Raw genomic sequence first — 27,465 nt, 5'->3', positions numbered from 1 at the left:
TCAGACTTTTTCCTGCTGATTTGATGTTAGACATCTTCAGGAGCCCAGGAATCCCTCGTGATCTGCCCAACCTCCAATGCAGTTTCATCTCCTGCCTCGCTGTCCACATTAACGTTCCCAGGCTTTAACGTAGCCACCCTGGGTCACACTGTCAACCCTTTGAACATGCTGCTCCCTCTGCATAGCAAATGCTTCCTTTCTTCTCTGCCTGGAAGACTTCTACTTACGCCTCAACATTCAACATAAAAGTCACCACCTCTGGGAAGTCTTCCCTGACTTCACCTTGTTGTGGGTACCTGGAAACAGGCAGGCCTGAATTCTGAGTACAGGTTTCTCAGGGACAGAAGTGTGTGTGAGAAAGAGCAAATCCTGCCATACTGCTTCATCCACCTGCGACCTAAAGGCTGGGGCCCCCAAAAGTCCTCAGAGCTGTGCTTCCAGAGTGGCCTCCACAGCCCCACCTCCTCCCCTAAGTCTCTTCCACTTTGGACAAGGCTCTAGAAGATGATTCCAATGGCCATGGGCTAGGCTTTTGGCCTGGGATCAGGAAGAGCAATGTGTTCTAAGAAAGTCTCTGTAGTTGCCCTTCCCCAGAACATTCTGGAAAAGATCATTCCTGCCCCCACAACATTCCCCCTCCATGGCCACCAGACATCCACACTGCATCCCCTCAGGGCCAGAGGGTCAGAGAATGAGGAAAGGCACATAGTGAGAGAGCTGGGACATGGGGGAGCGTGGTAAGTAGCCATGCTGCCACTTAAGAATGACCTAGGACCATCTGCCTGGGCTCCAAACCTAGCTCCACCCTCTTTCCTGCTGTGTGATACTGGGCTAGCTACTTAACCTCTCTGAGCCTTGAGGCCTTCCCCTCAGTATGGTATTACAACACCTCTTCTCTGGGGTACTAGTAGGGGCAGCCAAGTTCCTACATGTAAGGGCTCTCATTCTTCTCTCCTCCTCCACACCTACTGGGGCTGGGCATCCCACTGCCTTGGGGATTAGAACCATTGACAATACCCAGGAGAGTGCCTAGCCACCAAGCCAAGCAATCATCCAGCTACAGTAATACCTCCCCCCCACACCCCTGTAGCGGAGTACTTGACAGTGCCTCCCACCTCACCAGCTCTGTGGCTTCGTGACCACTGTGCTTTGGACACAGACACTCAGCAGGTGGTGTTCTAACCGTCTCTGAAACGGAGACTCTCATCGTCCCGAGGTCCCACCATATGCATACACCACGCAATGTCTGGTGGACTCTCACACCCAAAGTACCAAAAAAGTTAAGAAGAGCATGAAGAATGCAATCCCTGGAAAACACTCATAGGCATGTACACACACACACACACACGCACGCACACGCACACGCACACACACACGCACGCACGCACACATGCACCCACCCCACCCCCACACGCAAGGCTCTTACGCGGAACAGCAACACCGAAGTGCTGGGGGTCCTCGGCCACCACCCTTTGCTTCAGTTCATGGAGCTGGGCTCCCAGAGACCCTGGAACAAAGGGAAGGTTAAGTCTGTCCCAACAGAACCCCTTCCACACCACTCCTGAGGAAGCCAGCCCATGTTGAAACTCAGGATGTCACCTACCAATCAGAACCACCAGACGGGGCCGCTCCCCGGGCTGCTGTTGGTACCTGGCCACCTCCTCGTAGGTCAGCAGCTCCTGAGACTCGGCTCCTGCGGGCACCTTTGCCTCCTGTGAGCCACCCAGCCTCTCCCTGCAGCCTAGCCGGAAGCTTCTCCGAAGACCAGCTTGGGGAAAGGCAAAGGACAAGGGGGCATTGGTTCTCGGATTCCCCCAGTAAGGACCTTCTCCAGGGAGCTCGCATGGAGGTAGGGCTAGACACCTGCCTCCTGCCCTGGATGGTTAGCGCGGGAAGTATGCTAATATGAAGAAAGGGGGGCCCTCACCCAAAGACTGGGGCTGAAGGCCACTGTTTTCCTTGGCATGTGACTGACTTTAGGTTAACAAGTTCTTCATCTCTCTGAGCCTCACTATCCTTCTCTGTAAAATGGGAACTCAGACGTACAAAGGCAGTGGATCCCAGACCAGAGGAAATGAAGGACATTATTGGGACAATGGGTGACATTTTAATAACTGCATATAAGACAATAGAATTGTATGCAAAGGAAATGTCCAAGATTTGATCACTATCCTGAAGTCATGTCACAGGATGTCCTTGTCCTTGGGAAATACAGACAGAGGCGCTGAGGGGTAAAGGGACAGGATGTGTACATTAGCTCTCATGTGACAGGAGACAGAAAAGGAAATGAGAAAAACACCGGAGAGTTGGAAATCCTCAGGTCTGCTGTGCAGCGCCCAGGAGTTCTCTAAGTCTGTGAGTTTGAAATCACATCTAAATAAACACTGGGAGACATTTGCCTGTCTTCTGTGACCTTTGAGGGGCAAACACTAGGGAAAACAAAAATCTCACCACTGTGTGTGGTGGTGAGGTTCACACTGAATAAACTCCCAATGCAACAGTAAGATTAGTGTCAACACGGGGTTCTATGTCTCTCTCCAGTTCCGCAGCTGGGCAGGACCTGGGTGGGTCTGAGTGGATGCCACCTTCTGCTGGCTGACTCTTTGCAATGAGACGAGGGCCCCCAAGCTCAGCAGCCCTTGACAGGTTCCTGGGGCTGGGATCTCAGGTTCTGGAGCCTGGGCCTGTGCATGAGTGGGAGGGATGCCGGGGGAGAGCCTGCTACTCACCCACATAGGGTCCTTTGAGGGGCCCTTCACAATCACACGTCTCTGGAAACCAAACAGAGAGAGGTGTGAGTCACACTGAACACATCCTCAACACCACAGGGACCCAGCCCCTAGGTAGCCAGGCAGAGCCCTCTGGGATGGCGATCGAGGGAAGCTCTAGAGAAATCTATCTCTTGGCGGCCCTGGGACCGGATCTTCTGTTTCCACTCTGTTCTCCATGCATAATAGGCCCCAGTAATTTTTCCAACCCTCGGTAGGGATTCTGGGCCAGGAAGCCCCCTCCCAGTCTGTGAGTTCCAGACAGGACACAGGAATAAGATGGGAGACCTCACCCCACTGCCTTCTTGTCTCTTGGGCTCTTAGCTAGCACTGGGGTCACAGCATCATCCTTTAAAGCCAGACACATGGGGAGGGGTCCTAAGGTTTTGAAGCCTGTTCCCACCCAACACATCTGGGCACAGGCACCCAGGTGTGAGGAGGAAAACCAGCCCTCTCAGCCCCAGATGCTCCACGGAAGAGGGGCCTCACTCATGTGAACGGGGGACAAACACCAGGCCTACCTTTGTCACAAGGCTGATCATCTGCAGTTTGCATAAAAGACAGATGGAACAGCGTTAGTGCAGGGAACCAGGAAGCCCTGCAGCTGAGAGGCAGCTACAGCCTCGGCAGCCTGAGAAGATCTCCATCTGTCCCATTTCCTTGCTCCAACAAGCCTATGCGGCACGTTATTAAACCCCAGCCCTGCTAATTAGTCTTCTGGTGTGTGGCCCGTTAGCAGTCAGAGAAAGTTAGTGCATGGTCAGTAGATGTGGTTCCCTGGCTGACCTACTGAGCAGCCTCCTCACCTGCCTGGAAACACAGTCACTGCTAATGGAGTGACTCCTTCTGAGGTCCCACAGTCGGAAAAGACCTGCTTGAAAAATGCAGGTACCTCACTCAGTTAGGAGTTACCAGCAATAGAGGGTAGATTTTGGGAGAAGCCTCTCTATGAGGGGCTTTCTGAGACCTGCCCGTAAGACCTCTTAAACCCAACATGGAACCTTATGAGCCTCCATGTTGGGGAGTAAGGCTGCTCCCACCCTCTTCACAGGGACATTGTAACCAAGGCAAGGGCGAGGGAATGGCTCAGCAGTAGAGTACCTGCCTGTGTGTCTAAGGCCCTGGGATTGGTCCTGGCACTACCAAACAATACTTTTTTAAAAAATTCAAAATTGGCTGGGCGTTGATGGTGCACGCCTTTAATCCCAGCACTAGGGAGGCAGAGGCAGGTGGATCTCTGTGAGTTCGAGACCAGCCTGGTCTACAGAGCAAGTTCCAGGACAGCCTCCAAAACAATACAGAGAAACCCTGTCTCGAAAAAACAAAACAAAACAAAATCAAAATTGCAAGGTGGTAGGTAAGGCTGTTTACAGGGTAAGGTACACAAAGAATGCCCAGTAAACACTGACCAACAAGTCAAAGCTGTCTCAAGAACAGAGGATTTCTTAACATGCTTCTACAGGATGCACTAGGGAGCACTTTGTCTCTATCTCAAATTCAAATCTAATGAGCATTTTCTGTTTGAGGCTCCCAATGCTATCACAGAGGTCAAAGGACACTTAGCAAGGGTATCCAGCCTCTTGGCTTCTCTGGGTCACACTGCCCTGGACCATACAGGATAGTCCAATCCATGGCCCAGGGTTTGGGGGAGGGTACACACATTGGAGTGATGTGAGACAAAATATCTCAGAGTTCACAAGCAACTGAGTTTTTTTTAAAGTCGCAAAAATCATAATGGTTTAAGCACTTTTACAATTGGGGTACATTCATAGCTATTCCACAGTGCATAAGGCTATGCATGGATATCCCAGATTCCCTTCCATATCAGCAAATTTTAATGTTCAAGTTCAAAGTGTTCCTTAGGAAGCTAAGGAGAGTATGGCACTCTTCCAAACACAGACACCCACAGAGGCTTGCATGCCAGCTTGGAACAGTGTTAACATGCCCCTAGTAGTATCATGGACCCCAATATAGAAGTTCCTCTGTAGGGCGCTTGCCCTCCCCTCCCCATGCTTCTTTCCACCGAGTCTCCTTCCTCTGGAGGTCTGCAGGCTCAGACAGGGCCTCTGATGCGCCTCCCTCTAACTCAGTGCCAGCTTCTTCTGCCCCCCCATACCCCACATCTGCCAGTCTACTCACAGGGGGGCTTTTTGAGGTTCTGGGGGCTTGGCAGGGTACCAGTTGTTCTCCGGTAGCTCAGCCGCCTGCAGGGATACAAGTGGACATTATCAACTGGATCAGAGAACCAGCTGAAGGGAACCTTCTAGAAACGTGGGGAAACTGAGGCCTGAATCCCACGGCTGGGCACACCTGGGCACACCAAGGACCTCCTGCTTCGCAGTGATTTCTGGGTAGGGAAGGGGGATAGATACTTTCATGGAGCTGACTGGTTTATAACAGGGGAAAAGCTGAGTCTCCTGGCCCCCAAAAGCCTTGTTCATGAAGGAATGCTGGCTGTTGCCCCCAGTCACCACTGCTGGTTGTGCTACCACACTGACTATTGAGGCAGGGAGGCTCCTGCCTCCACCCCTATCCTGCCTCCCCATTTCTGAGGAAACTGGAAACCAGCAGAACACTCAGGAAGAGCTATGGGTCAGAAGTGACACTGATGTCACATCCCCCACATACACTATTGTCTTCCCCAAGTATCCAATATGGTTGTCGGATGGGAAGTCAGCCAGGCCTCCCTGGTTCAAACATCACCCCAGGGCTCTTGCAGCATCTAGAGTCCACGTCTCAAACAGAGGCAAGAGTCTGGGGAGAACAATGGTAAAGTGCCTGACATGCAAGCTTGAGAGACTGAGTTTGATCCTCAGCACCTACAGTTTAAAGAAACAGCAAAACAGCTGCTGGATGCTGGGATGCACACCTGTAACACCAGTTCTGGGGAGGCAGAAACGGAGATTCCTGAGGCTCACTAGCCATCAGACTAGCCTCATCCACGGGACAGGTCCAGAGACCCTGTCTCAAAAACTGATGTAGAGAGCATTGGAGGAAGACACTGGATATTAACCCCAGCCTCCACATATGCACACACAAGTGCACAGGTGCACACGCACGTACACACACACACACAAGTGCACAGGTGCGCACGTACACACACGCAAAAAATAAATAAAAATAATAAAAGAGAGGTAAGAACGCTCTCCCACCTCTAAGACAGTGAGACCTGCAAACCTTTCTGTGTGCACGATCGCTACAGCAACCTGCAACAGAGAAATACCGCAGCCTGCCTTAGGGGGCAGCCACAGGGAAGTCAGACATGCTCAGTTATGACCCTTCCTCCATGAAGCATGCCCGGACAAGGGTGCATGCTCCTGGTACCAGATTACAAAGGAAACGTCCCTCACACCAGTCACCTTTACATACAGGAAGAAGGCCTGGTTTTTCCTCTGCACTGTGGGCTCCTTCAGGGCAGAGAAAGGGTTCACAGTCAAGGTTAAGGTGCCTGATACTAGTGTTAGGCAGGTATGCTGGCTTGCACCTATAATCCCAGCTCTCAAGAGGCTGAGACAGAAGGATTGCCATGAGTCCAAGGTCAGCCTGTACTACACAGCAAGACCCAGCCTCAAAACAACATTACTGATACTAACAGCAATAATAAATGACTAAAAATGGCGAAGGGGCTGGAGAGATGGCTCAGTGGTTAAGAGCACTGGCTGCTCTTACAGAGAACCCAGGTTTGATTCCCAGCACCCACATGGCAGATCTATAGGAGACCCAACGCTCTCTTCCGATGTCCACATCCCCACGCACTGAACACACATGGTACACGTAACATACATCCAGGCACACATGCACATTAAATAATTTTTTTTTGGTTTTATGAGACAGGGTTTCTCTGTATTGCTTTGGAGGCTGTTGATCCAGCCCGGCCTCGGACTCACAGAGATCTGCCTGCCTCTGCCTCCCGAGTGCTGGGATTAAAGGCGTGCGCCACCACCACCCGGCTAATAATTTTTAAAAGATATCTAGCACAAGTCAAACCAATCCTAATAAATACAGATTAAGTATACATTCCTAATGAAATATTATGTAACCATTAAGACTACACATAAGAATATGTAAACATGGGAAATGTTAATGTCAAAATCTCAAGTTTAAAAAGAAGAAATTCTTTTTTTAAAACATGTACATAGAACAGAAAAGCAAGCTTTCTTTTTCTTTTTTTTAAAGATTTATTTATTATGTATATAGCTTTCTGTCTGCATGCCAGAAGAGGGCACCAGATCTCATTATGGATGGTTGTAAGCCACCAAGTGGTTGCTGGGAATTGAACTCAGGACCTCTGGAAGAGCAGCCAGTGTTCCTAACCTCTGAGCCATCTCTCCAGCCCCCCAAAAAGAAGAAATTCTGTGTGCAGCACACACAGAGAAAGCACAGGTGGGAAATAAATTGTGTTCTTTAGACATAGGGAAGACTCTGGGCAATTTTATCTTCCTAGTCCCCTTGTGAATGTTTATCGGTCCACTTCCTGCAGTTTGAAAATATTTTGGGAAAAAAAAACCAACTTGTGCCTATACTGGCTGTGCACATGCTCTCTTCTCATTGCCCCTACACAATACAGCACGCCAACCTGTCACACAGCACTTACACAGAAGAGCCGTCTTAATTATTTTATCGCTGTAATAAGATGGCCAAAACAAATAGAAGAGTTTAATTTGCGGCTACAGTTCCAGAGGTTTAGAGTTTATGGCCATCATGATGGGGAGCATGGCGGCAGGTAGGCATGGTGCTAGACCAGCGCTGAGAGCTCGCATCTCAATCCACAAGCACAAGGCGGAGAAAACTATCCGGGAATGGCATGGACTTTTGAAACCTCAAACATATGAGTCGCCGGCCGTTGGTGGCGCCCAACTTTAATCCCACACCTTTAATCCCTGCACTCAGGAGGCAGAGGCAGGCAGATCTCTGTGAGTTCGAGGCCAGCCTGGACTACTGAGCAAATTCCAGAACAGCCTCCAAAAACAATACAGAGAAATCCTGTGTTGAAAAACAAAACAAAACAACAACAAAAAAAAAAAACCATATGAGTCTATGGTGGCTGTTTTTATTCAAGCCACTACAATGTGGCATCTGATATCACCCAGAGAAGAGTCATAGCACCAAGAGGATGTGGGTGTGTGTGGAGGGATCATATGCAAATGCAATACCATTCTGTGCAAGGCCCTTAAGCACCTACTGATTTTGGCATCCAGAAGGTCCTAGAGGCAATCCCAGAGTACACTAAGGAACAACTGTATACATTAACTCAGTTCAAATGTCTAGCTGGCCCTGATGTGAGGCCTGTAGGGAGGCTGAAGCAGAAGGATTGCAAGTCAAGGCTATCTTGGGCTAACAATGAGTTCAAGACCAACCTGGGCAACTTAATGAGGCCCTGTCTCAAAACAGAAAAGGAAGACAGACAGCTGGGACTGGAGCCCAGGGGTAGAGTGCATGTCTACCTAGGTCATGGATTTGATTCCCAACAGTGAAAAGGAAAAGTAAATGCCCATACATTATTGAAATCTCAAACAGCCATCTCCACTGGCTATCAGACCAGAACAGACACAAAGACATAAAAGCAACTGCTATTGCCCTCAGTGGGCTCCCCTATGCCTGAGGTGATGGAGACTCAGGGAGTTTCCGTGTACCTGGACCACCAGTCACACCACGACAGCATCCCAAACCTACCTCTCCTGGAACTGCTTGGAGGGGATGAGGCCAGCTCGAAGGTTAGTGTCTCCCACTCTCTTGGCCTGCCACCAGGTGGGGTCATCTTGGCTCACCACCTCCAGGACCTGCCTCCGCTGGAAGGGCAAGCCTGCCTCCTGGCAGGGGATGGCACGGTCCTCCCGAGGGTCATAGTGGAAGAGGGCACGCATGAACACCTGTGTGCAAGGGCTGCAGTGAGGAGGCCCTTCTGGATCAGGGCACAGGCCACATGACGACAGTGGCCATTCCTAGCTAGAAAACACAAGTGGCCTCCAGAGCAGAGAGCTAGTTAGAAACACCCTGGGTTTGTTTCTTGGTGATCTTCATCCATTTTGGGATATGAGTCAAGAAATCCATAGGTAACTGGAAAATGAGTGACTGGGGAATGGTTCAGTGGTACAGTGTGCTTGTCTAGTATATATGAAACACTGCTTTCATCCCCAGCAATACCAACACCAAACAAAGAGAGTCAGGAAACAGGGGTCCAGTAGGTAGAGGCACTTCATATGCAAGCCTGACAACCCGAGTCCGATCCCCCAGTTTCCTCCATTGGAGAAAACTCACCCCTACAAGGTGTCCTTTGGCCTCCATGTGTACGCTTACACTGTGGCACACACACACACACACACACACACACAACCATTAAGATGAAAATGTAAAAAAAAAAAAAAAAGGAAATGTATAGGCAAGGCCCACAGTCACACTAAGTAACAACTAACCCTGGAGACAAAGGCAAACACATGCACAATTTGTAACCATTGTTACTTTTACTACAACTGCTCCTGATGAAGTCAGGCACCATCTATGCAAGGACTCTAGAGTTCCTCAGAGAAAGGAGCCCAAATGTCAACAAAACCTCACACCCACAGTTTCGACAACCCCGCCGTGCCCTGTCTGCCACGAACCTGGCCAAGTCTCCTCTCTGGGGAAGGTGGGTAGGACACAGAACTACCTCATCTCTTTGCTCTCTTGTCACCCAGCTATGAATTTATCTCAAGCACTCTAGTTCCAGACTATGTAAGCCCCATTATTACAGTGGCAAATCGAAAATATAGAGGGGAAGGGCCATCTTCAGATGTACCTGAGATTCCCTCATGTGGCAAAAACAAGAAAGGTTAAGGTAGACAGCAATAAGAACCTTCTGAGCCTCTGAGGAAGGGCCAGACACTCTCATCCAAATACGGACGCTGCCGTGCACTGAGTGGCTGTCAGGAGGAGCAGTGGGCCACAAAGAAAGATTCAAGAGAACAGGGCTAAGGAGCCGGGTACCACATCCTTCCCGTGTCAAGCCCACACCCAGGATGCTATGGTCCCACACAGGAGTCAGGATCATTTATGCCCTGGGATTTAATCCAAGGGTGCTAGGAAGAACCGCCATGGAAATGTTGTTCCTCCACTGGTTACAAAACAAGAGGTCAGTGAAGACACGAGCTGTTCCTAATCATCTGCCCTTCATCAATAAACCCTGGACACCTCTGCTGGGCCCGAGGCTGTCCTAGCTGTCTTTTATGCATTCAGCACAGAGTGGCAAGGCTGGGGTTGGCTGGCTTCCTTCAACCCCCAGATGAAAACTCATTCTGTTCCCCTTCTGCCTCACATTCAAGAACTTCAAGTCCAAGTTCTTTATGGAACCAAATAAATACCCTCTTCGACAGTCTTTGCCATTCTCAATAGTCTCCCCCCGGGACTTCCAAACAGCCTCACTCTGCGCCTCCCTGCCTCTAGCCTCCACCCCACTCCCCCTCCCTCTAGGGCAGCGTTCTCAACCCGTGTGTTTCAACGTTGTGGGGACTGCATAGCAGATATTTACATTACAATTCATAACAGTAATAAAAAATAGTTATGAAGTAGCAACAAAATAACTTTATTGTTGGGAGGGTCACCACAACATGAGGAATGGTATCAAAAATGGTATCAAAGGGTCACTGCATTAGAGAGCTTGGGCTGCCCAGAGACCTTTCTAAAACACCCTTGTGGTCAGAATGCCCTTAGCCTCTCACCAAGGCTGCCAAGCTGGCTCAGCAGGTAAAGGCACTTGCTGCCAAGCCTGACGACCTGAGTTCAAACCCCAAAACCCACATTGTAAACGAAGCACACTGACCCCTGCAAGCTCTCATCTGATTCCTGTGTGTGTGTGTGCTGCATTCGGGCCCGCCCCCACCCAATAACTAGGCCTTCCTACACAATGGGGGTGTCTCCTGGGCTCTGTCGGGGTGACCTCCCATCTCCAGGGTTCTACGGCTTTAGTGCGTGCCGGCTGACTTCAGGGTGCACCTGCACCCCTTTGCCCAGAACTTACTTCCTGTGGCTGCTAGTTTGCTTGTCTCTAATCTAGCAGGCAGGACTACAAAGAACAAAGCCCCAGGGCCTGGAGAGAATTATGTACACACCTCCCCAGCTCCTGGCTGGGGAGAACAAGCGTGTTCTGATCCCAAAAGCCCTTCAGGATTAAGCTTCAGGCACCCCCAGTGGGTGGTGACTTCTGGGTAGCTTGTTTCCCAGTAGGACCGCCTGCCCTGCCCCTCACCTCCCTACCCATACAGCCGGGGGTCACTTCCCACCAAATAAGCTGTCTGCCTTCAAACCTTAAGCCAGTCAGCTTATAGGAGCACCCAGACTAGGCAAGAATTGTGCAGAGTCCTTCACAGCTGATCCCACATCCCCAGCAATGCCCCTCCCACCCGACCCTCAAGCCCCACCACACTGCCCCTTTTCTCAGATTCCCCCCCAAACATGCCCCCTACCATGGGCCTCCAGGCCCTTGTCTAACAGACGCCTTGAACTGACCCTTCTCTCTGAAACTCTAACCATCTTTACCTCCCTCCAAGCCCTACACCCAATCTGAAATGGCTTCTGGGATGTCTCTCGTGCTACACACAGCAGTGAACCACTCGTTCAGACAGCCTCCCCTTCTACAGTAAAAACCCCCCTGGCAGAGAGCCCAGCAGAGAGGTCATGACCAAAAGGAAGCCCAGCGAACAACCAAACTAATGGCAGCTACTTCACTGGTCCAGAATCCAGTTCCTAAGCACCTTCTCTCCATGGCCCAGATTTGCTACTTCAAATACAGTAAGCTTGTCTTTTGTTAGCACACCACGCAAAACCCTGTTTCCAAACAGCAGGGTGCAGTGAGTCATTTAGGACTATTAAAGTCCTTGGCTGGAGAGAAGTTACTAGGGCCAGGTGCACAAGCTTGCAGGGTTCAGAAGGCCCACCCTTCCCCAGTAGAGCAAGCCCCAGGGAGCCCACCTTCCCGTACCTTGCTCTCTTTGAAGCGGTCCTCCTCCTGGGTGGCAGGGATGATCTTGAGGGTGATAGATCCCTGAGACTGGGCCTGGAGAGAGAGGGGACACAGGCCAATTGGGCTTTCGAGACCCTATGCTCGGTGAGTTCATCTCCCGTCCTAGGTGGGTGTTCAGAATGAAAGGCAGACGGACAGCTTCCACTCCTCTGCCCTGGCAGAACTTGCTATTAGGAATCAAGTACCTGCCTATGACAGTTGATATGGACCGCCAGGGCTAGAGCAAGTAAGGAAATGCATACACTGCCTTGCCATGGGACAGAAAGACTGGAGATTCTAATGACAACTCAAGACAAGGCATGCAATGAATTCCAGCTCCCCAAACCTCCAGACCATAGAGGTCCCTAGACCCCTTCTTGATGTTCCTTGGACTATTTTAAATTTTTATTTATTTTTATGCACATGAGTGTTTTGTCTGCATGGATTTCCTTGGACTATTTTAAATTTTATTTATTTTTATGCATGTGAGTGTTTTGTCTGCATGGATTTCCTTGGACTATTTTAAATTTTATTTATTTTTATGCATATGAGTGTTTTGTCTGCATGGATGTCTATATACCATTTGCATGTCTGGTGCCTATGGAGGCCAGAAGAGGGCATCAGATCCCCTGGCACTGGAGTTATTGATGGTTGTGAGCAGCTATATGGTTGCTGGGAATTGAACCTGGGACCTCTGGAAGAGCACCCAGTGCTCTTAACTGTTGAGCCATCTCTCCAGCCTCTCTTGGACTATTTTAATAATCCACTTCAGTCAAATCATCCTAGGTCCTGCCTGATTAGGACTTCCTTCCTTGGTCCCACTCCTCCACAGGGAGCCAATCTCAGGCCATTCCCACCTTTCTAGGAAGTTCCCTTTCCTCCAGAGACCTGCACCTCAGTCTCAGAGCCCAGGAGGAAGAACAGGATTACCCCCCATGTCATAGAAGGTCACTCTAAACACGAGGAGTTTGGTGTCCACACCAGGAGCCCATGATGCTCACATAAAGACCCAAGGGCCAACTACACCTGTGTTGTCTGCCCCGCCCCCCAACACAGGGGCAATGCTGAAGGACAGCCTTGTCTCTTTAACACTGATCTTGTTTGCCCCATCCCAACAAACATCAGAAGTTAGTTAAGTCAGTGAGGACACCCAAGGATGAGCCTGCCATAGCTGCAGAGGCGCTCTCCACAATCTCCATTTTGCCTCACCGGCCCAGGAACAGACATTGTTTCCACCACCCGCCACTCTCCCGAATCTTCTCACTGTTATAAAGTACTTTATACCCTTCTTCCGTGCTAATAATAGCCAGGCACAAGTTGAAAACTCTTTCTGTCCCTCTGTTAGCGCAAAGGAGGCTGAAAGTCAGTTGGACTAGGATAAACCCGAGACTTGGAAGGTTCTCAGACCCAGGAACTGGGATGAAGAGGAAGGCTATGCTGAAGAGCAGAGCTGAGAGAGCCGGGAGAGAGGCACTGGGAGAGGTGAACTGGAAACCATTCTGTCTGCCCCATCCCCACACAAACGGGAAGCAGAGGCAGGGAAGCTGAAGACCCCCGTCTCTGCAGGCATGCCACACAGACCAGAATCTGGCTGATCTCATCTGGACGTTTGTGCAGGACCGCAATCCCGTTCACCTCTCGGAGTTCGTCACCAACGTGGACTAGACCTAGGAGACACAGGGATGGAGGTTAGCTCAGCACTGAAATGGTAGCCCTGACGCTGGGCTTTGTGCCTCTGGGCACTAGGGAAACCACTACAGGGCAGACTCGGGTCTAATGATGGGGCAGAGTGACACATACTCAGCATCAAATTCAAACCATCCTCTGGGAAGATCCCCATGTACAAGTGCATTTGAGAGCCAGGCACATACAACAGCCCTGACAAAGCTACACGGCTAAGAAGTAATAGAGTTAGTATGCACATATGCACACACCTTTAATCTCACCACTCAAAAGGCAGAGGCAGAGGCAGGTGGATCTGAGTTCGAGGTCACCCTGGTCTATGAGTTCCAGGACAGCCAAGGCTACACAGAGAAACCCTGTCTCAAAAAACAAACAAAACAGAGAGAGACAGACAGAGAGAGAGATTGAGAGAGAGAGAGATCAAGCTGCCTTCTGCTTAGAGATTGTGTGTGTGTGTGTGTGTGTGTTTAGGTATACAGGTATGTGGATATTTGTGTACATATGCATAGCGAGTCCACAGGGCAATGTTATCTCCCCTCAGGCACCACCCGTCTTGTTCTTTAAGACAGGGGCTTTCACTGGGATTCAGGATCACCAATTCAGGGCTTTCTTAGTACTGTGATTATAGAGCACATGGCCACATTTGCCTTTCTACACAGGTGCTGGGAACCAAACTCAGGGCTTCAAGCTTGGGTGACAAGCACTTTACCAACTGGGAGATTTCCCCATTCACCATCTCTGTTTTTTGTTTGCTTGTTTGTTTTTGTTTTTGTTTTTTGTTTTTTGAGATACTGTTTTTCTGTATTGCTTTGGAGCCTGTCCTGGAACTTGCTCTATAAACCAGGCTGGCTTTGAACTCACAGAGATCCGCCTGCCTCTGCCTCCCCAGTGCTGGGATTAAAGGCATGCACCAGTATCATTAACTCTTTATCTTCCTGAACTGCAGACACACTCCAAGAATATCTTTCTTAAGTCTTCATGAAGAAATGTAAAGTCACCAGTACTTATCTATGTACGTACGTATCTAAGTATTTACCTATCTACCTATCATCTATCTGTGTATCTATGTATCTAACTACCCATCTATTTATGTCTACTGTGTATCTGTCTATCTGTGTATCTATGTACCTATCTATGTATCTATCTTTCTTGAGACACAAGTAATCTAGGGTGACACTCTGTAGCAGAGAATTACCTTGAATTTCTGACCCTCCATCTACATGCTGGAATTACAGGTGTTTTATGCACGCTTCATGCATTCTAGGCAAGCCAGTTACTACCAACTTAGCTGTTCACTCAACCTAGCTTTATTTATTTACTTCAACAGGCTTGTGTTATGTAGCCCAGGCTTGTCTTGATCTCTTGTATGCAAGGAATCATCCCTTCTGAACCTCCCAAGCAGCTGAGACTACAGGCACAAGTGCCACCACATGCAGCACGTAGCCACTACTACAATGACAATTGTCCTGACATAATTTGGCCTGTCTTTGTTGCTCTGAGCTGGCATTGAACCAGCAACAGCCACTGCCACCATTAAGAGTGCAGATTTCTGAATTAGAGCCTATATGTTACCAATATGCTCAGGGGACTGTGTTTGAAAGTAAGGCCTAGAACTCTCCAATCAGCTTTCCAGACCTAGAAGGTAACATCCCCTACACTGAGAGGCCTGCTTGCCAGATTTCCCTTGCACTGATGACTGTCAACCTGTTTTCCACCCAGACTAATCTGGGTCATGAACACACTCCTGTCCATAGCAGTTTCACAAGGTGATGGGGCTCCTACTGGAAGTGGCAAGGACCATCCCCACCCCAGCCAGGAATCCCCAACCAAGCCCATCTTCAAACTCAAATGCTATAATCTCTGCCTACACTAAACTCCAGAGCCCTTTCCTGATCACCCATGAGAACTCCAAGCCTATTAGGCGTCAATTAAATTCCTATTAACCTTGGGACCTTGAGAATTCCATCCACAATCCCCAAAGCGAAGCAAACCCCACAGAGGTGACCCTAGAGGTAGGGATAGAGAGCCACCATCTCACCCAGGGTGGCATCTCACCGCTCCACAGGCTTCACTCACCACTCCGATCTGCCGCACCCCCTCGCATGATCCTGGCCACCACGACAGCCCCTGAGTGCTCATCTCTTCGGATAGTGGCACCCTGAATGAGACACATGAACAGACAGGCTCTAGCAAGGCGCCCTCAACTGACACTGTTCCCCTCATTCCTCCCTCTGTCACCCTGGGAAGGCGGATCAGTGGGGACCTTCCCAAGGCTGAGAACACCATAAGACCAGGAAATGAGGAAAGCGCCACACTTGCAGCTTACAAAGCACAATGATCCGTTCTGCACAAGGGACTAGGCCTCCTGAGTTGGGTGTGGTAGCACATGCTAGCAATCCAAGCACTCAGGAGGTACAGAGTGGAGGATTAAGAGTTCAAGGTCATCCTCAGCTACCCAATGAGTTTGAAGCCAGCCTGAGCTTTTTTGAGACTCTGTCTCAAAAAAAGAATAATTATTAAATAGAAACAGTGAGATTGCTCAGCTGATAAAGGGATCTCCCACCATGCCTGACTTCAATCCCCAGGGCCCACATAGCAGAAGGAGAACCAACTCCTATAAGTTGTCCTCTGATCGCTATATTTGTGCCGTGGCACCCACATACACACATGCACAAAACAAATAAATGCAATTCAAAATGTTATATAGATAAATAAGACACGAAGGAAGGAGTATCAGGGACGCTAAGAATCTTCAAAGTCACTCTCCTGGAAGGGGAGCTTTTGATGATGCCAACCCCAGTGCTTTCTCTGTCTCATCACAGCCCTTGTCACTTGCAAAGACATTTAATAATGAGGACAATATGTGCTAGCAAATTCTCAACCTGCCTCGAGCCAATACCAGTGTTCCTGGGCCTTCTGTTGTTGCCAACAGGAACCAATTATGCCCCCACCAGAGCATCAGGACCAGGATTTGGCCCATGAAACACAAAGAAATGATTTCTGGGATAAAAAAGGCACTAATGAGCTCGTAATTTCCTGTACCAGGTAAGAGGCCCATGTCAGCACAGTGATGGGGGTGGGGGTGGGGGAGCCAAGCCCAGATAGCCAGCTCAGCCATTGACTAGAAATCATGTGGCCTCAGCAAGGAAACCCCTGTGTTCTCTGAGCCTGCCTCCTCTAGGGTGAGGGGGAGCATTGTTGAACCAGTCCCATAAGGAAACACTTGTGACAGGTAAACAGTAAGTATCCAGTGTCTGTAGTCTGTAATAAAAGTCCATCATTTGTTACCAACTATCCACGAACACCCAGCACATTTGTCATTACAGTGTTCGTGTCATCATGAGAAGCAGAGAAAATGGATTCTGCTGCCTACAGAGGCTGTCCACTGCACCTCCCGATGCCCATTGTTCCCTGACCTGCAAAGTCTCCATCACAGCATGTCACATATTCCTCTCTGAACTGCCTCCACCCCCAGCCCTGAGAGTGCCCAGGAGGGAACCCAGGATGTGTGTCACAGGTGAGGAAGCAGAAGCAACGGGGACATCTTCATCTGTTGAGAGACATGGCTCACCCATCACAGGTCAGGTAGGGAAAACTGGAACCAGATAATGCCAGCTCTGCAGTTCTCCGAGGCAAGTACTAAGCTTTCTTGGCACACACACACCTCTTCCTTCCATCTGATAAACAGACTCGCCTCTGCCTAGCCCATCACTGCTGAAAGCAGGGGCAAAAACAGTGTTTGTCTGTCAGCATCCAGGAGAGCGGGGCTGCGCCCACACTGCCTGGGCATTCAGAGTTGGGTCAACAGACTGTCTATAAAGGATGGAGTGTATGTATCTAAGGGTTTGAGGGGAGGCTCCGGTCTCTGCTGTCATTATTCAACTTCTCATGACAAATGAGGAAGCATGACCTTGCTATTGTTGTTGTTGTTGTTTTAGTGGGTTTGTGTGTGTGTGTGTGTGTGTGTGTGTGTGTGTGTGTTTTGTTGGTTGGTTGGTTGGTTGGTTTTTTGGTTTTGTTTTGTTTTTCAAGACAGGGTTTCTCTGTGTAGCTTTCTAGACCAGGCTGGTCTCCAACTCACAGAGATCCACCTGCCTCTATCTTGCTTTTAAAATGGCAACAAAATTATGCTGTATGCTACACTTGACCCTTGGACTGAGTCTTTTAACTTCGTTTCTGAGCATGGTGACCAACGGTCACCCTACACAGACGTGCAGGTTGCATACTGTGCACACGGCTGGGCTGAAACTGAGAGGAGCAGCATCCACTCAGGAAAAGCAATATCCTGCACGCAGAAGTGTTGCAGAGAAGAGCTGCCATCCTGGCAAAGTGGCTGTCATTCCCTGTGAATTCAGGAGCATCTTCCTGGCTTTCTGGGTTGGGGGTGAGACACAGAGGAATGCTGGGGGGTGGAGAAGCCTGTACATACCAGGGGTTCCTTATTTTTCACCAAGCGAACAATCTTCACTGATTCCTCCTCAAAATCCTCGTCGATATTATCGGGCAGAGGGGGCAGGACAGGATCAAAGTTCTTCTGGGCAACTGTGTCGTGGACCATGAGCACAGCCTGCCAGGAAAACCAGGGGAAAGCGCTGGCAATTTGCCCTCACAGGGTTAGGGGATCCTTGGCTGGGCAGGGGCAGAAAGGAGTTCAGATCCTTTGCCTAAGAAAAGCCACCCTCCTCAGGGCACCACTTAGGATCCTTCACACAGAAGCCTCCTCCTCCATCTCAGGCCCCAGCACTCCCTCCACTCCTGTCCCAGGAGACCAGCTGCGTGGGTGTGCAGGGACTGCAGCGTGACTACCCTGAGGTGGGGGGTGGACAGCAGCTGCAGCAGCTCCCTCTCGTCGCTGTGCACAGAGGCGGCCTGCAGCTCCTCCATCACCTGTAAGAGAAGGAGATAGGAGGCTGGGGCGCCCCTGCACAAGCCTGCTGGAATTCCCGAGGGGGGAAGTCCTCTTCCCTGGGCCTCAGACACAAGGTTCCTCTCAGGGATAATGACTGCATCACCCAGAAACATGTCAGATCTGTCACTCCAGGACTGGTGGAGGGTCTGGGGAAATCAAACCAGGTACCAGAAGTACACACATGCAGAGAGTAACCCTACTATACACTGTTGCTTTATATGGGTCTTCTCAACAAACCAGACACCATGAGCACTTTAATTTTGCTATGCAAGGATGGGAATCTTGAAGCCGAGAGATTACAAATCTTGCCAAGGATCACAAAGTTCACAGTGGCATAGCCAGGATTTAAACCCAGTCTCATCTAGTCGGACAGTCTGTGCCCTGGCACTAGGCTATCCCATGGACAAGGACACTGGGGCTGAGAGGTTGGGTGACTTGTTAAAGGACACTCAGCTAGTGGCAACGTTGGCAATGCAGAGCCTGGAGAGGTGACCCACTCAAAATGACCATACTGTAGAGGGGCCAGGCACAGTGTTTGTCACAGACTATGCCATCCCCCACATGGCCATTTTCTAGGAAACAGCCCAGCAAACTAGCTGGACATTAGGTGATCTATATAGAAGTCAGTCTATGTCAACAATGCAGACAGCTAAACCAAAAACCACAAGGACTAAGGTCCCTGAGGAGTCAAGACACTAGAGCTAGTCAGCAGGGATACACCATAAGTCCCTTGAATCCAAGACTTCATGGCAGCCTCCCAAAGCCCAGACACAAGGCACTGTTTGACCTACTAATATCGCCAGGAACAGGTGGAGAGCTACTGAAGGGATCCAAGGCTCCCATTTTACAGTTGAGGGAACAGGTTTGTTCCAGAATACATGGTCAGCAGGAATCATCATGTCTCCTGGTCCAAGCCAAGGCTAACAAGGCCCTCCTTGATGCCAGAAAGCTAAGGGAAGACTAAAGCTATAGCTCAGCACACACACACACACACACACACACACACACACACACACACACACACACACACACACGATAGAGGAAGATGAGGAGAAAAGGAAGCGACCTCTCCCTCTCCATCCTCAGGGTCCCAACCTCTGATGTCCCCAGCTAAGCAGTGGTTACAAGGCTAACGAGAGCATCTTCTGGGCCTGAAGTAGTGCGCCACCTTAAGTCAAAACATCAAAGTCTGGGACTTACATCCTCAGCCAGGGCCATGGCGCTGTGCAGGACTGGGGTCGGGCTCTGCCTCTCGTAATAGCGGAGTTTCTCGTGAATCTGCAAAGATACTTGATTTCTGCTTTACCTTGAATGCCACACATGGCACCCAGGGCTGTGGTGGCACCTAGGGCCACAAACTGGGTCCCCTCCACAGCAATGTAAATGGAAAGCCCGGCCTAGTGAGTTAAAAATCTTCATGGGGTAGGGACATGGTTGGGATGACACAGAGAAGAGCCTCGCTTGGGGATGGGGAGAGAGGCTGAGGGGGCTCTCACCTTCATCAAGTAGCTGAGGCTCTTCTCACTGAAGACATCCCTCAAGAAGCCCATCTCCTCCCTGTGGTTGGAGTCGGGCCTGAGTTGAGAGGTCAGAAGTGCCAGGGTCTCATGCAAACCTGAGGAAGAGGCGAGAAGAACACGGTCCAGAAACTTCCTGTCCTTGAGAACTCTCTCAGACAACACCCCCACCCTGCCTGACAGCACTCTCCCCACAGGCTCAGGTCTGCAGGGTGGCCAGGCGTAGCTTCCAGAGGCAACCACAGCACCACTCCTGCTTTGTCTTGTCTTGCTTCCCCCAGTCCTGGGAGTCGGGCAGGTGCGGCCCAGGTTGAGGACACTCACCCGAGTCTTCCGACAGCACTGGCATGCCTGTGCCTGGCAGGTCCTCAGCTGTCCGGGCAGTTCGTGGGGGTGGGAAAGGAGTCACTCAGCAATGAACACACATCACCCGGACCTGCTTATGACCTACGTGAGGACAGAAGAAATGAGAAGAAAATGGTCACTTTTCTCGGGGATGGGTGGGCAGAGAGCAAGATTTGTTGGGTGCCCTCAATATGCCAAACATTGATATTTTCTGACTATGCATAAAACCTTGAAGATGAACATCAATGCTATCCCTTTTTACGGATGAAGAAACAGAGGCTGGAGGCCCCTAAGCAACTTTTGAACCAGAATGGGTACTCAGATTCCTTCTTCCAGGCTGACCTTGGCAGTGCCGAGAGTCCTTGCCCCGTGCAGAGTGCTCTTGCCCACAGCTCTCTGCCCTCTCTATTGCTACCTTCTAAGAGTGTTTGCTCAAGCGCCCTGCTGCAGCATCCCTTCAATAAGTACCTGGCTAAGGCCTACAAGAACCCCCACTCCCCAACCCACCTCCAGCCCCCAATCCAAAGGGAGCCTCCAGTCTGGAGGCAGAGAGGAGATGAAGAAGTGAGGGTGGAGTTTGTGCTACACCGGAAGCAAGTACCCTACCTCAAGAGACCCACTCCCCAGGTGCTCTGCAGCACGTGGACCTCAAAAAAAGTCCTCCTTCGGAGAGGGACAAGGACTCATGATTCATTCATTCGGCAGACGTGGAGCCAGCACGCTGCGCGGAGCACCAGTCACACCGAAAGCCAGAAGAATGGTACCCGGCCCCCGCCCCCACGCCCAGCTCACCCCTCGGCGGCCTCCAGCTGCGCCCCCCCCCGGCTTCCCCCCCACCCGACTCCAGAAGCTTTCGCAAAGAATCTGGGGGGGGCAAACTGCGTTTACCCTTGGGAGGAGAAACTCCGGGGGGGGACTGGGCGGGCGGCGTCAAGGGATGCGGAGCGGCGCGGGAAGGAGCCGGACGGGATGCGCGAGCGCCGAGGAACAGCAGCAAAGGGGACCGCCGGCCGGGAACTGAGCACCCGCTGGGGACGGTGAGCCCCGAGGCTGTGGCGCACGCGAGGGGCGGGTCCCCGGGCTCCCTCCCGCCGCGTACCCGGTCCCTTGTGTGCCGTGCGCCGCTTCTTACCTCGCCGCGCCGGGATCTAGGATCGGTGACCCGGAGCCGCGCGGGAGCCCACAGCCTCGGCCGCCGCTGGCTCCGCCTCCGCCGGCCCCTCCCTGCCGCGGCGCGCGGGGTCGGGGCAGCGCGCGCGGGCGGAGGCGCGGCGCGGGCCCGGAGGGGCGGAGCGCGGCCCCGCGGCCCCCTAGCAGCCCCCGCCCGGCGCACAGCCGGCTCCCGGTGGACACCTGCTCCGGCGAGAATCGGATTTTGCAAACATTGATTAAGCGCCCTGCAAGTGCCAGGCACTGTGCCAGAGGCTGGTGCTTCAAAGTCGATCCAGGCCGAGAGGCTGCACTGGGACATTAGCAAGTCGAACGGGGGGTGGGGTGGGCACCCCGCAGCAGCCGGGCCAACCCGCTGCAACAATGCTGCGTGCTGCGAAAGATTTATCGGTGCACGCTGCCCTGGGGACGGGGAGGAGCGAGGGAGGAGAAGTACGGCTGGGAAGAAGGCGGCTGGATGCTGCCTGGGTTGGAGGGGGTGGGGCTGAATGAAAAAAGACTAGTGTCCAGGGGCTTCACCCAGGGAATGAGCTCCGAAATAGCTGGCTTCTATTGTGCTCTCTCTGCCCCCACATACTCCTGGGATCACACGGTGTTAGCCCCAGATATAGACAGCAAAATTATTTCCTCGCTCTAGTTGAGCAAACTGAGGCTCAGGAATTGAAAGGTGTGTGTTCCGGAACCAAGGAAAGGTACCGCTGAGTGAGCAGGTGGCTGGGGATCTTAAAGAGTGAGGAGTGGCCTGGTGGGTGTGTCCCCTCCCCTCCAACATAGCACGAAGAACACCACAGTGCATACTGTAAGGTTTAGATGCACATGTTCCGGAGAGGTAAAGTTGGTAGACAACCCTTGCAGCTGTGAGAGGTAACAAATGCCACTAGGACATTTTCCCTCATCTCTCAAGTATCACCTGCTCCAGTGTTCCTCAAATTGCCGTGTCTATGAACCACCTGAGGCTTGTGAGGTAGAGTGGTATCAGCGTGCATTTCTGACAGGCCCCCAGTAATGTGATATGGATAGACCGCATTTAAAGTGGAGAAAAACTAGGAAATGGGGGGGGGTTTGTTTGTTTGTTTGTTTTTATTTTTATTTTTGGTTTTGAGACAGGATCTCACTATGCTGTCCTGGCTGGCCTGGAATTCACAGAGATCCACCTGCCTCTGCCTTCTGAGGTCTGGGATTAAAGACATGCGCCACCACACCTGGTCACAGAAATGTTTTTACTAGTGCTGAACTTTTGAAAATTACCAAAAGCCAACGGATGTTTTCCTTATTAGATCACCAACAAAAGGGTGTGCAAACAATGGTTTTGTACAGTGTTTGGGGGAGTACTCAGTCCCTACCTCACACCATACACAAAATTGAAATTTTAAGTTATACCATAAGTGTAAATAAATTGTTACAACCCCTAAAAGGAAACAATATATTTAAATACTGAAGACTGAGGCAAGAGGATTGCTCCAAGTTAGAAGCCAACTTGGGCTACATAGCAAAATTCAAAATTTTGTGTCAAAAAAAAAAACAGAGACAGAGAGGAGGCTGAAGGAAGGGAGGTAGGGAATAAGGGAGGGAGAGGTGAAGGTGTAACTCAGTGTAAAAGCATTTGCCCAGTATGAGCAAGCCCACATTTGTCTCAGCGCCACCAGAAGGAAGGGGAGAGAGACAGAGACAGAGACAGAGAGTGAGAATGTGCAGACATAGTTATCTCAGGTCTTTTTCACTATTTGTGGTCAGACAATGTGGTACAGGCTTATAATCCAGCACTCAGGAGGCTAAAACAGGAGGCTTAAGACTGCAAACCCAAGCGCACAACTTTAATCCCAGCACTCGGGAGGCAGAGGCAGGGAGATCTCTCGGTTTAAGACCAGCCTGGCAAGCCCAGCCTGAGCTACACAAATATGATCCTGTCTCAAAAAAAGCAGCATGGATGGGGGGTTGTGATGCTGGGGAGATGGCCCAGTCAGTAAAGTGCATGTTGTGAAAGCATAGGGACTGTGTCTGAGCCCCAGCAGCCATATGTAAGAGCGAGGCATGGTGGCCTGTGCTTGTAGCTCCAAAGTTAGGGAAGCAGATGTGCACTGGTCCCTGATCTCACTAGCCAGACAGCCTGTGCTAATTGGTGAGCCCCAGGTCCCAGCAAAGGTGGACAGCTCCTGAAGAACAACACTGAGGTTAACTTCTGCCACCCACACTTATACACAATTGCACACTCACAGGCATGCACACATGCACACAAGAGAACACTCACACATGCAACAGGAAAGCCACAAGCTGGAAAGAAATATTATCTGATGAATTTATTTTGTACCCAAATTAAAGAACTCTTGCCATTCAATAATAAAAAGACAAGAAACCAAAAAAAAAATTGGACAAAAGACACAAGTATGCATTTCACTAAAGAGGATACACAAATCACATATTGCCACATGAGAAAATGCTCACTAAACATCATCTGTCAGCACTAAACATGGAAATGCAAATTCAAACCTGTCAGTTCCTGCTGCCATAACAAAATGCCGCAGGCTGGGTATAATAAATAATAGAAATTGATTGCTTAGGAGCTGGAAAGTCCAGGATGAACACAAGTAGGATCATGACTAAGGCACCATGTGTTCCATACACATCAAAAAAGCAAGGACAGACAGGAATGGACACTGTGTTCTCACATGGAAGGAGCCAGGGGGACTAGGGTGCTACTCTCCAAGTATCATCTTAAGGGCACTAATTGTACTTATGCCTGTCAGTGGATAAATTGTGATCATATATATATATATATATATGTATAATGGTGTCCCAGTTTATTCTGCTGCTGCTATGATCAAATACTCTGACAAAAGCAACGTATGTGTTTTTTCCAGCTCACATTCAAGGGTACAGGACATTGTAGTGGGGAATTCAAGGCAACAGGGGCTTGAAGCAGCTGGTCACATAGTATCTGAAGTTATGAAGTAAATGATGATAAGGTCACGCTGCCATTGCATTCCTTTTTCTTTTCTTTCTTAAAGGTTTTTTTTTTGAGACAGGGTTTCTCTGTGTAGCCCTGAATGTCCTGAAACTCGCTCTGTAGACCATGCTGGCCTCTAACTCAGAGATCTGCCTGCCTCTGGCTCCCAAGTGCTGGAATTAAAGGTGTGCACCACCACTCTTTTTCTTGGTTTATACAGTCTAAGATTCCAGGCAGTGATCCACAGTGGACATAGCTTCAACAATTAGCTCAATAGAGATAATGCCCCACAACCTAGCCCCCAAGACTTTCCCCAGAACAAGCTGGTGGCATATGCCTCTAATTCCAGCACTTGGGAGACTGAGTCAAGATCAGGAATTCAAGAAGCGTAGGCTACATGAAACCCTCTCTCTAGGTTGGTGGTGGATGGAGAGATGGTTCAGCAGTGCAGAGTGCTTCTGTTTTATCATGATGACCAGAGTTCAGATTCCAGAATCCACACTGAGTGGTTAAAAATTCATGTGATACCCTCTTCTGGCCTCCAGGGGTAGACACACACACACACACACACACACACACACACACACACACAAATAAAAATAAAACAAAATCTTGTAAAAGGAGATAAAAATAGGGTTTTATATAGATGCAAACGTTCTCTAGTGCAGGGGTTATTTGAGCGTGCAGGATAGAGGAGAAAGCAACCCGAGAAAGAGATTTGCGTGGGTGAGCTCAAAGTGAAAGCACTGCGAGGCCAAAGCATGAGTCAACCAGCCAGAGCTGAGGTGCTCAATGCAGAGGCCACAGCAGGAGGAGCTCCGACCCCACAGCAATAAGGGAGTAAGAGATCTGTTTGTGCACGAAGAGAGTATAGGAAGCGTGATCCAGAAAAGGTGGATGCCAGCAATTCCGGAAGAGGTGGCAGAGACTCTGCCTCCGGCTACAGGTGCTCCTGGTTTGGCATGGCGTTCAGCCCAGGCTCCAAAGGGAACAGGGAACAAATCCAAGAGAGAAAATGGGCTCGAGCCCAGACGGGCATCTCCAGATGAGTTGAGTCAGAGGATAGATTCTCAGTCTCATTTACATCTCAGCGAGAAGCAGGTGGGTATGTAGCTCAATGGTCCTGCACCTGGCTAGTCTATGCCAGCCCCCTGCACTACACTTTAAAAAAAAAGTTTAGTATGAAGATCTCAGATATACATACAGGAAAGTGCATAAGTCAAACTCCCAGAGCAATAAAACCAGAACACCTGGACAACCCACCACCTGATGGAGAAGTAAACATTGGCAGCTCCCAGAATCCCCTGCAGACCTCTGGCTCACAGCTTCCATGTTCTGCTTTATGGCTTAATCATAACATATGCAGGTTACCATACATTGCTAGTTAGCATACATTGCCATACATTGCTAGTTAGCATACATTGCCATACATTGCTAGTTAGCATACATTGCCATACATTGCTAGTTAGCATACATTGCCATACATTGCTAGTTAGCATACATTGCCATACATTGCTAGTTAGCATACATTGCCATACATTGCTGGTCAGCTTGGTCAGTTTTAGACCTCACATAAATGAACTCAGAGTAGCTTCAGTATTTTGTTTACAATGTATCCAAAAAAGTGCTGTCCTGCTGGTATGTATGCTTTTGACATTTTCTCCCACTCTGTGGTTTCTTTTTTTTTTTATTCAAAACATCCATTTACTTATTGGAAGTGGTCAAAGTAGGAAAGGCAGTTTTTTTTTCTTACATGAACTTGAGTTCTATTACATCAAATGAACAAAGTGGGCTTAACATATCACTTAAGATATCAGTTTTGAAAGAAGCGATCTTAGTATCGAATCAAGTCTGCTTCAACACATTACAATCAAGACAGTGAAAACTTTTCCTTGAGGTCTATGGCTGGCCAGATTTCAAACTTGCAGGGCAATCTTCAGAAAGACCAGAATGTAAACTGTTGATCTCATTTTAGATATCATCAATGTCTTCATCATCATCTCCAATGTCATCAAACTGAATTTCGTCATCATCTCCAGGACCAAATGTATCAGTTTCATTGATTTTAGCATGCTCTGGAAGCTCGCCATATGCCTTGAGACTTCTGGCTTCATCTGCTGTTGTACTTTAAAATGACATCGGCTTTGTTATCCTGGTAATCTCGGAGCCCCACCAATATGATGTCTGAGGTATTTATCCAAACCTTTTTCCTCAATTTCCCTCTAATATGGCACAGTCTCTTTACACCATCGAAACACATTGCTTCTAATCGTCCATTTCCCAACATTTTAATTACCTGAGCATGTTCTTGCCCGTCCTCTTTGAACACCAGCTCTCGCTTTTCAGATTCATTCTCATTCTTTCCTCTACGTCTGTTTTTACCTCCTTTTCCTTTATTCTTGGGCATGGCGGCAAGCTGGCGGGGTGTGCGACCGTGCTCCGGATGGCAGCAGGAAAGGCGGTGACTCCCACCGGCGACGCTGAGAAACGCGCAGGATGAAGGCTGTGCAGGAGCCGAGAAGCGTGCTCGGAAGAGGCTGGTCACCGGCGCTTCCGAGAGCCGCCTGCGCCCACGCTCGGCAGTGGCAAAATCTCTGTGGTTTCTTTTGTGTCATCTTTTGATGGACAGTTTTTAATTTTAGTATCATCAACCCCACCAGTATTTTTCTTCATGCTCTTCGATTTTTGAGTCTTAAATCTTCTTTCCCAGGGTTGGGAGTTGGTAGAGGGCTTGCCTAGCACACACGAAACCCTGGGTTCTGTTCACAGCACCACATAAACCAAGCATTGAGGCACACACCTGTAGTCCCAGCACCTAAGAGGTAAAGGCAGATGGATAAGTTCAATATCATAACTTAACATCATAATGTCAATATCAATAACTCAGCTACATACTGAGTTCAAGGCCAGCCCGGACTACATGAGACCCTCAAAACCAAAATGAAACAGGGGCTGGGGAGAGGAGCCTGTGGATAAAGGGGGGGGGCGCACGTACTGAGACAGGAGACTCCCTGAAAACTTGAGCTCGCCTTGCATATACAGTTGGGAACAATAAAGCTATCACATTCAAATAAAATGGAAGACAAGGATTGACACTGGAGGTTGTCCTTTGACCTCCACACATGTGCCATGTTTAAAAAGGCAAAGAAAAGAAC

The 27,465-nt window shown here is 49.8% G+C and overlaps 1 protein-coding gene and 1 pseudogene across 3 annotated transcripts in view; both read right to left on the bottom strand.

Annotated features, from left to right (window-relative positions):
* The window catches only part of Mpp3 (membrane palmitoylated protein 3), a 29,250-nt gene extending 7,820 nt beyond the window's left edge, over window positions 1–21,430 (bottom strand). Inside the window, exons 1-15 of one of the 3 annotated variants that reach the window (XM_040749842.1) lie at window positions 21,329–21,430; window positions 20,176–20,298; window positions 19,831–19,949; window positions 19,535–19,612; window positions 18,232–18,312; window positions 17,855–17,992; window positions 15,502–15,583; window positions 13,324–13,409; window positions 11,722–11,796; window positions 8,442–8,638; window positions 4,908–4,972; window positions 3,290–3,310; window positions 2,730–2,771; window positions 1,604–1,768; window positions 1,427–1,507 (exon numbers count right to left, since the gene is read on the bottom strand). In XM_040749842.1, coding sequence (XP_040605776.1) covers window positions 1,427–1,507; window positions 1,604–1,768; window positions 2,730–2,771; window positions 3,290–3,310; window positions 4,908–4,972; window positions 8,442–8,638; window positions 11,722–11,796; window positions 13,324–13,409; window positions 15,502–15,583; window positions 17,855–17,992; window positions 18,232–18,312; window positions 19,535–19,612; window positions 19,831–19,949; window positions 20,176–20,200 — 1,255 coding nt within the window. In that variant the 5' untranslated portion in view covers window positions 20,201–20,298; window positions 21,329–21,430. Of the gene's footprint in view, window positions 1–1,426; window positions 1,508–1,603; window positions 1,769–2,729; window positions 2,772–3,289; window positions 3,311–4,907; window positions 4,973–8,441; window positions 8,639–11,721; window positions 11,797–13,323; window positions 13,410–15,501; window positions 15,584–17,854; window positions 17,993–18,231; window positions 18,313–19,534; window positions 19,613–19,830; window positions 19,950–20,175; window positions 20,299–20,802; window positions 20,830–21,084; window positions 21,203–21,328 lie in introns of those variants that run through there. The other 2 variants (XM_040749843.1, XM_040749844.1) reach the window with 2 other exon arrangements.
* Window positions 21,431–24,925: 3,495 nt separating this feature from the next.
* LOC106023281 lies at window positions 24,926–27,125 on the bottom strand (annotated as a pseudogene).
* Window positions 27,126–27,465: the final 340 nt, after the last annotated feature.

The sequence above is a fragment of the Mesocricetus auratus genome, unplaced genomic scaffold (genome assembly GCF_017639785.1).
Source record: "Mesocricetus auratus isolate SY011 unplaced genomic scaffold, BCM_Maur_2.0 Super-Scaffold_100007, whole genome shotgun sequence".
Taxonomy (NCBI): Eukaryota; Metazoa; Chordata; class Mammalia; order Rodentia; family Cricetidae; genus Mesocricetus; species Mesocricetus auratus.
Note: the sequence above shows the minus strand (reverse complement) of the source record. Positions and strands in the feature narration are given on the sequence as shown.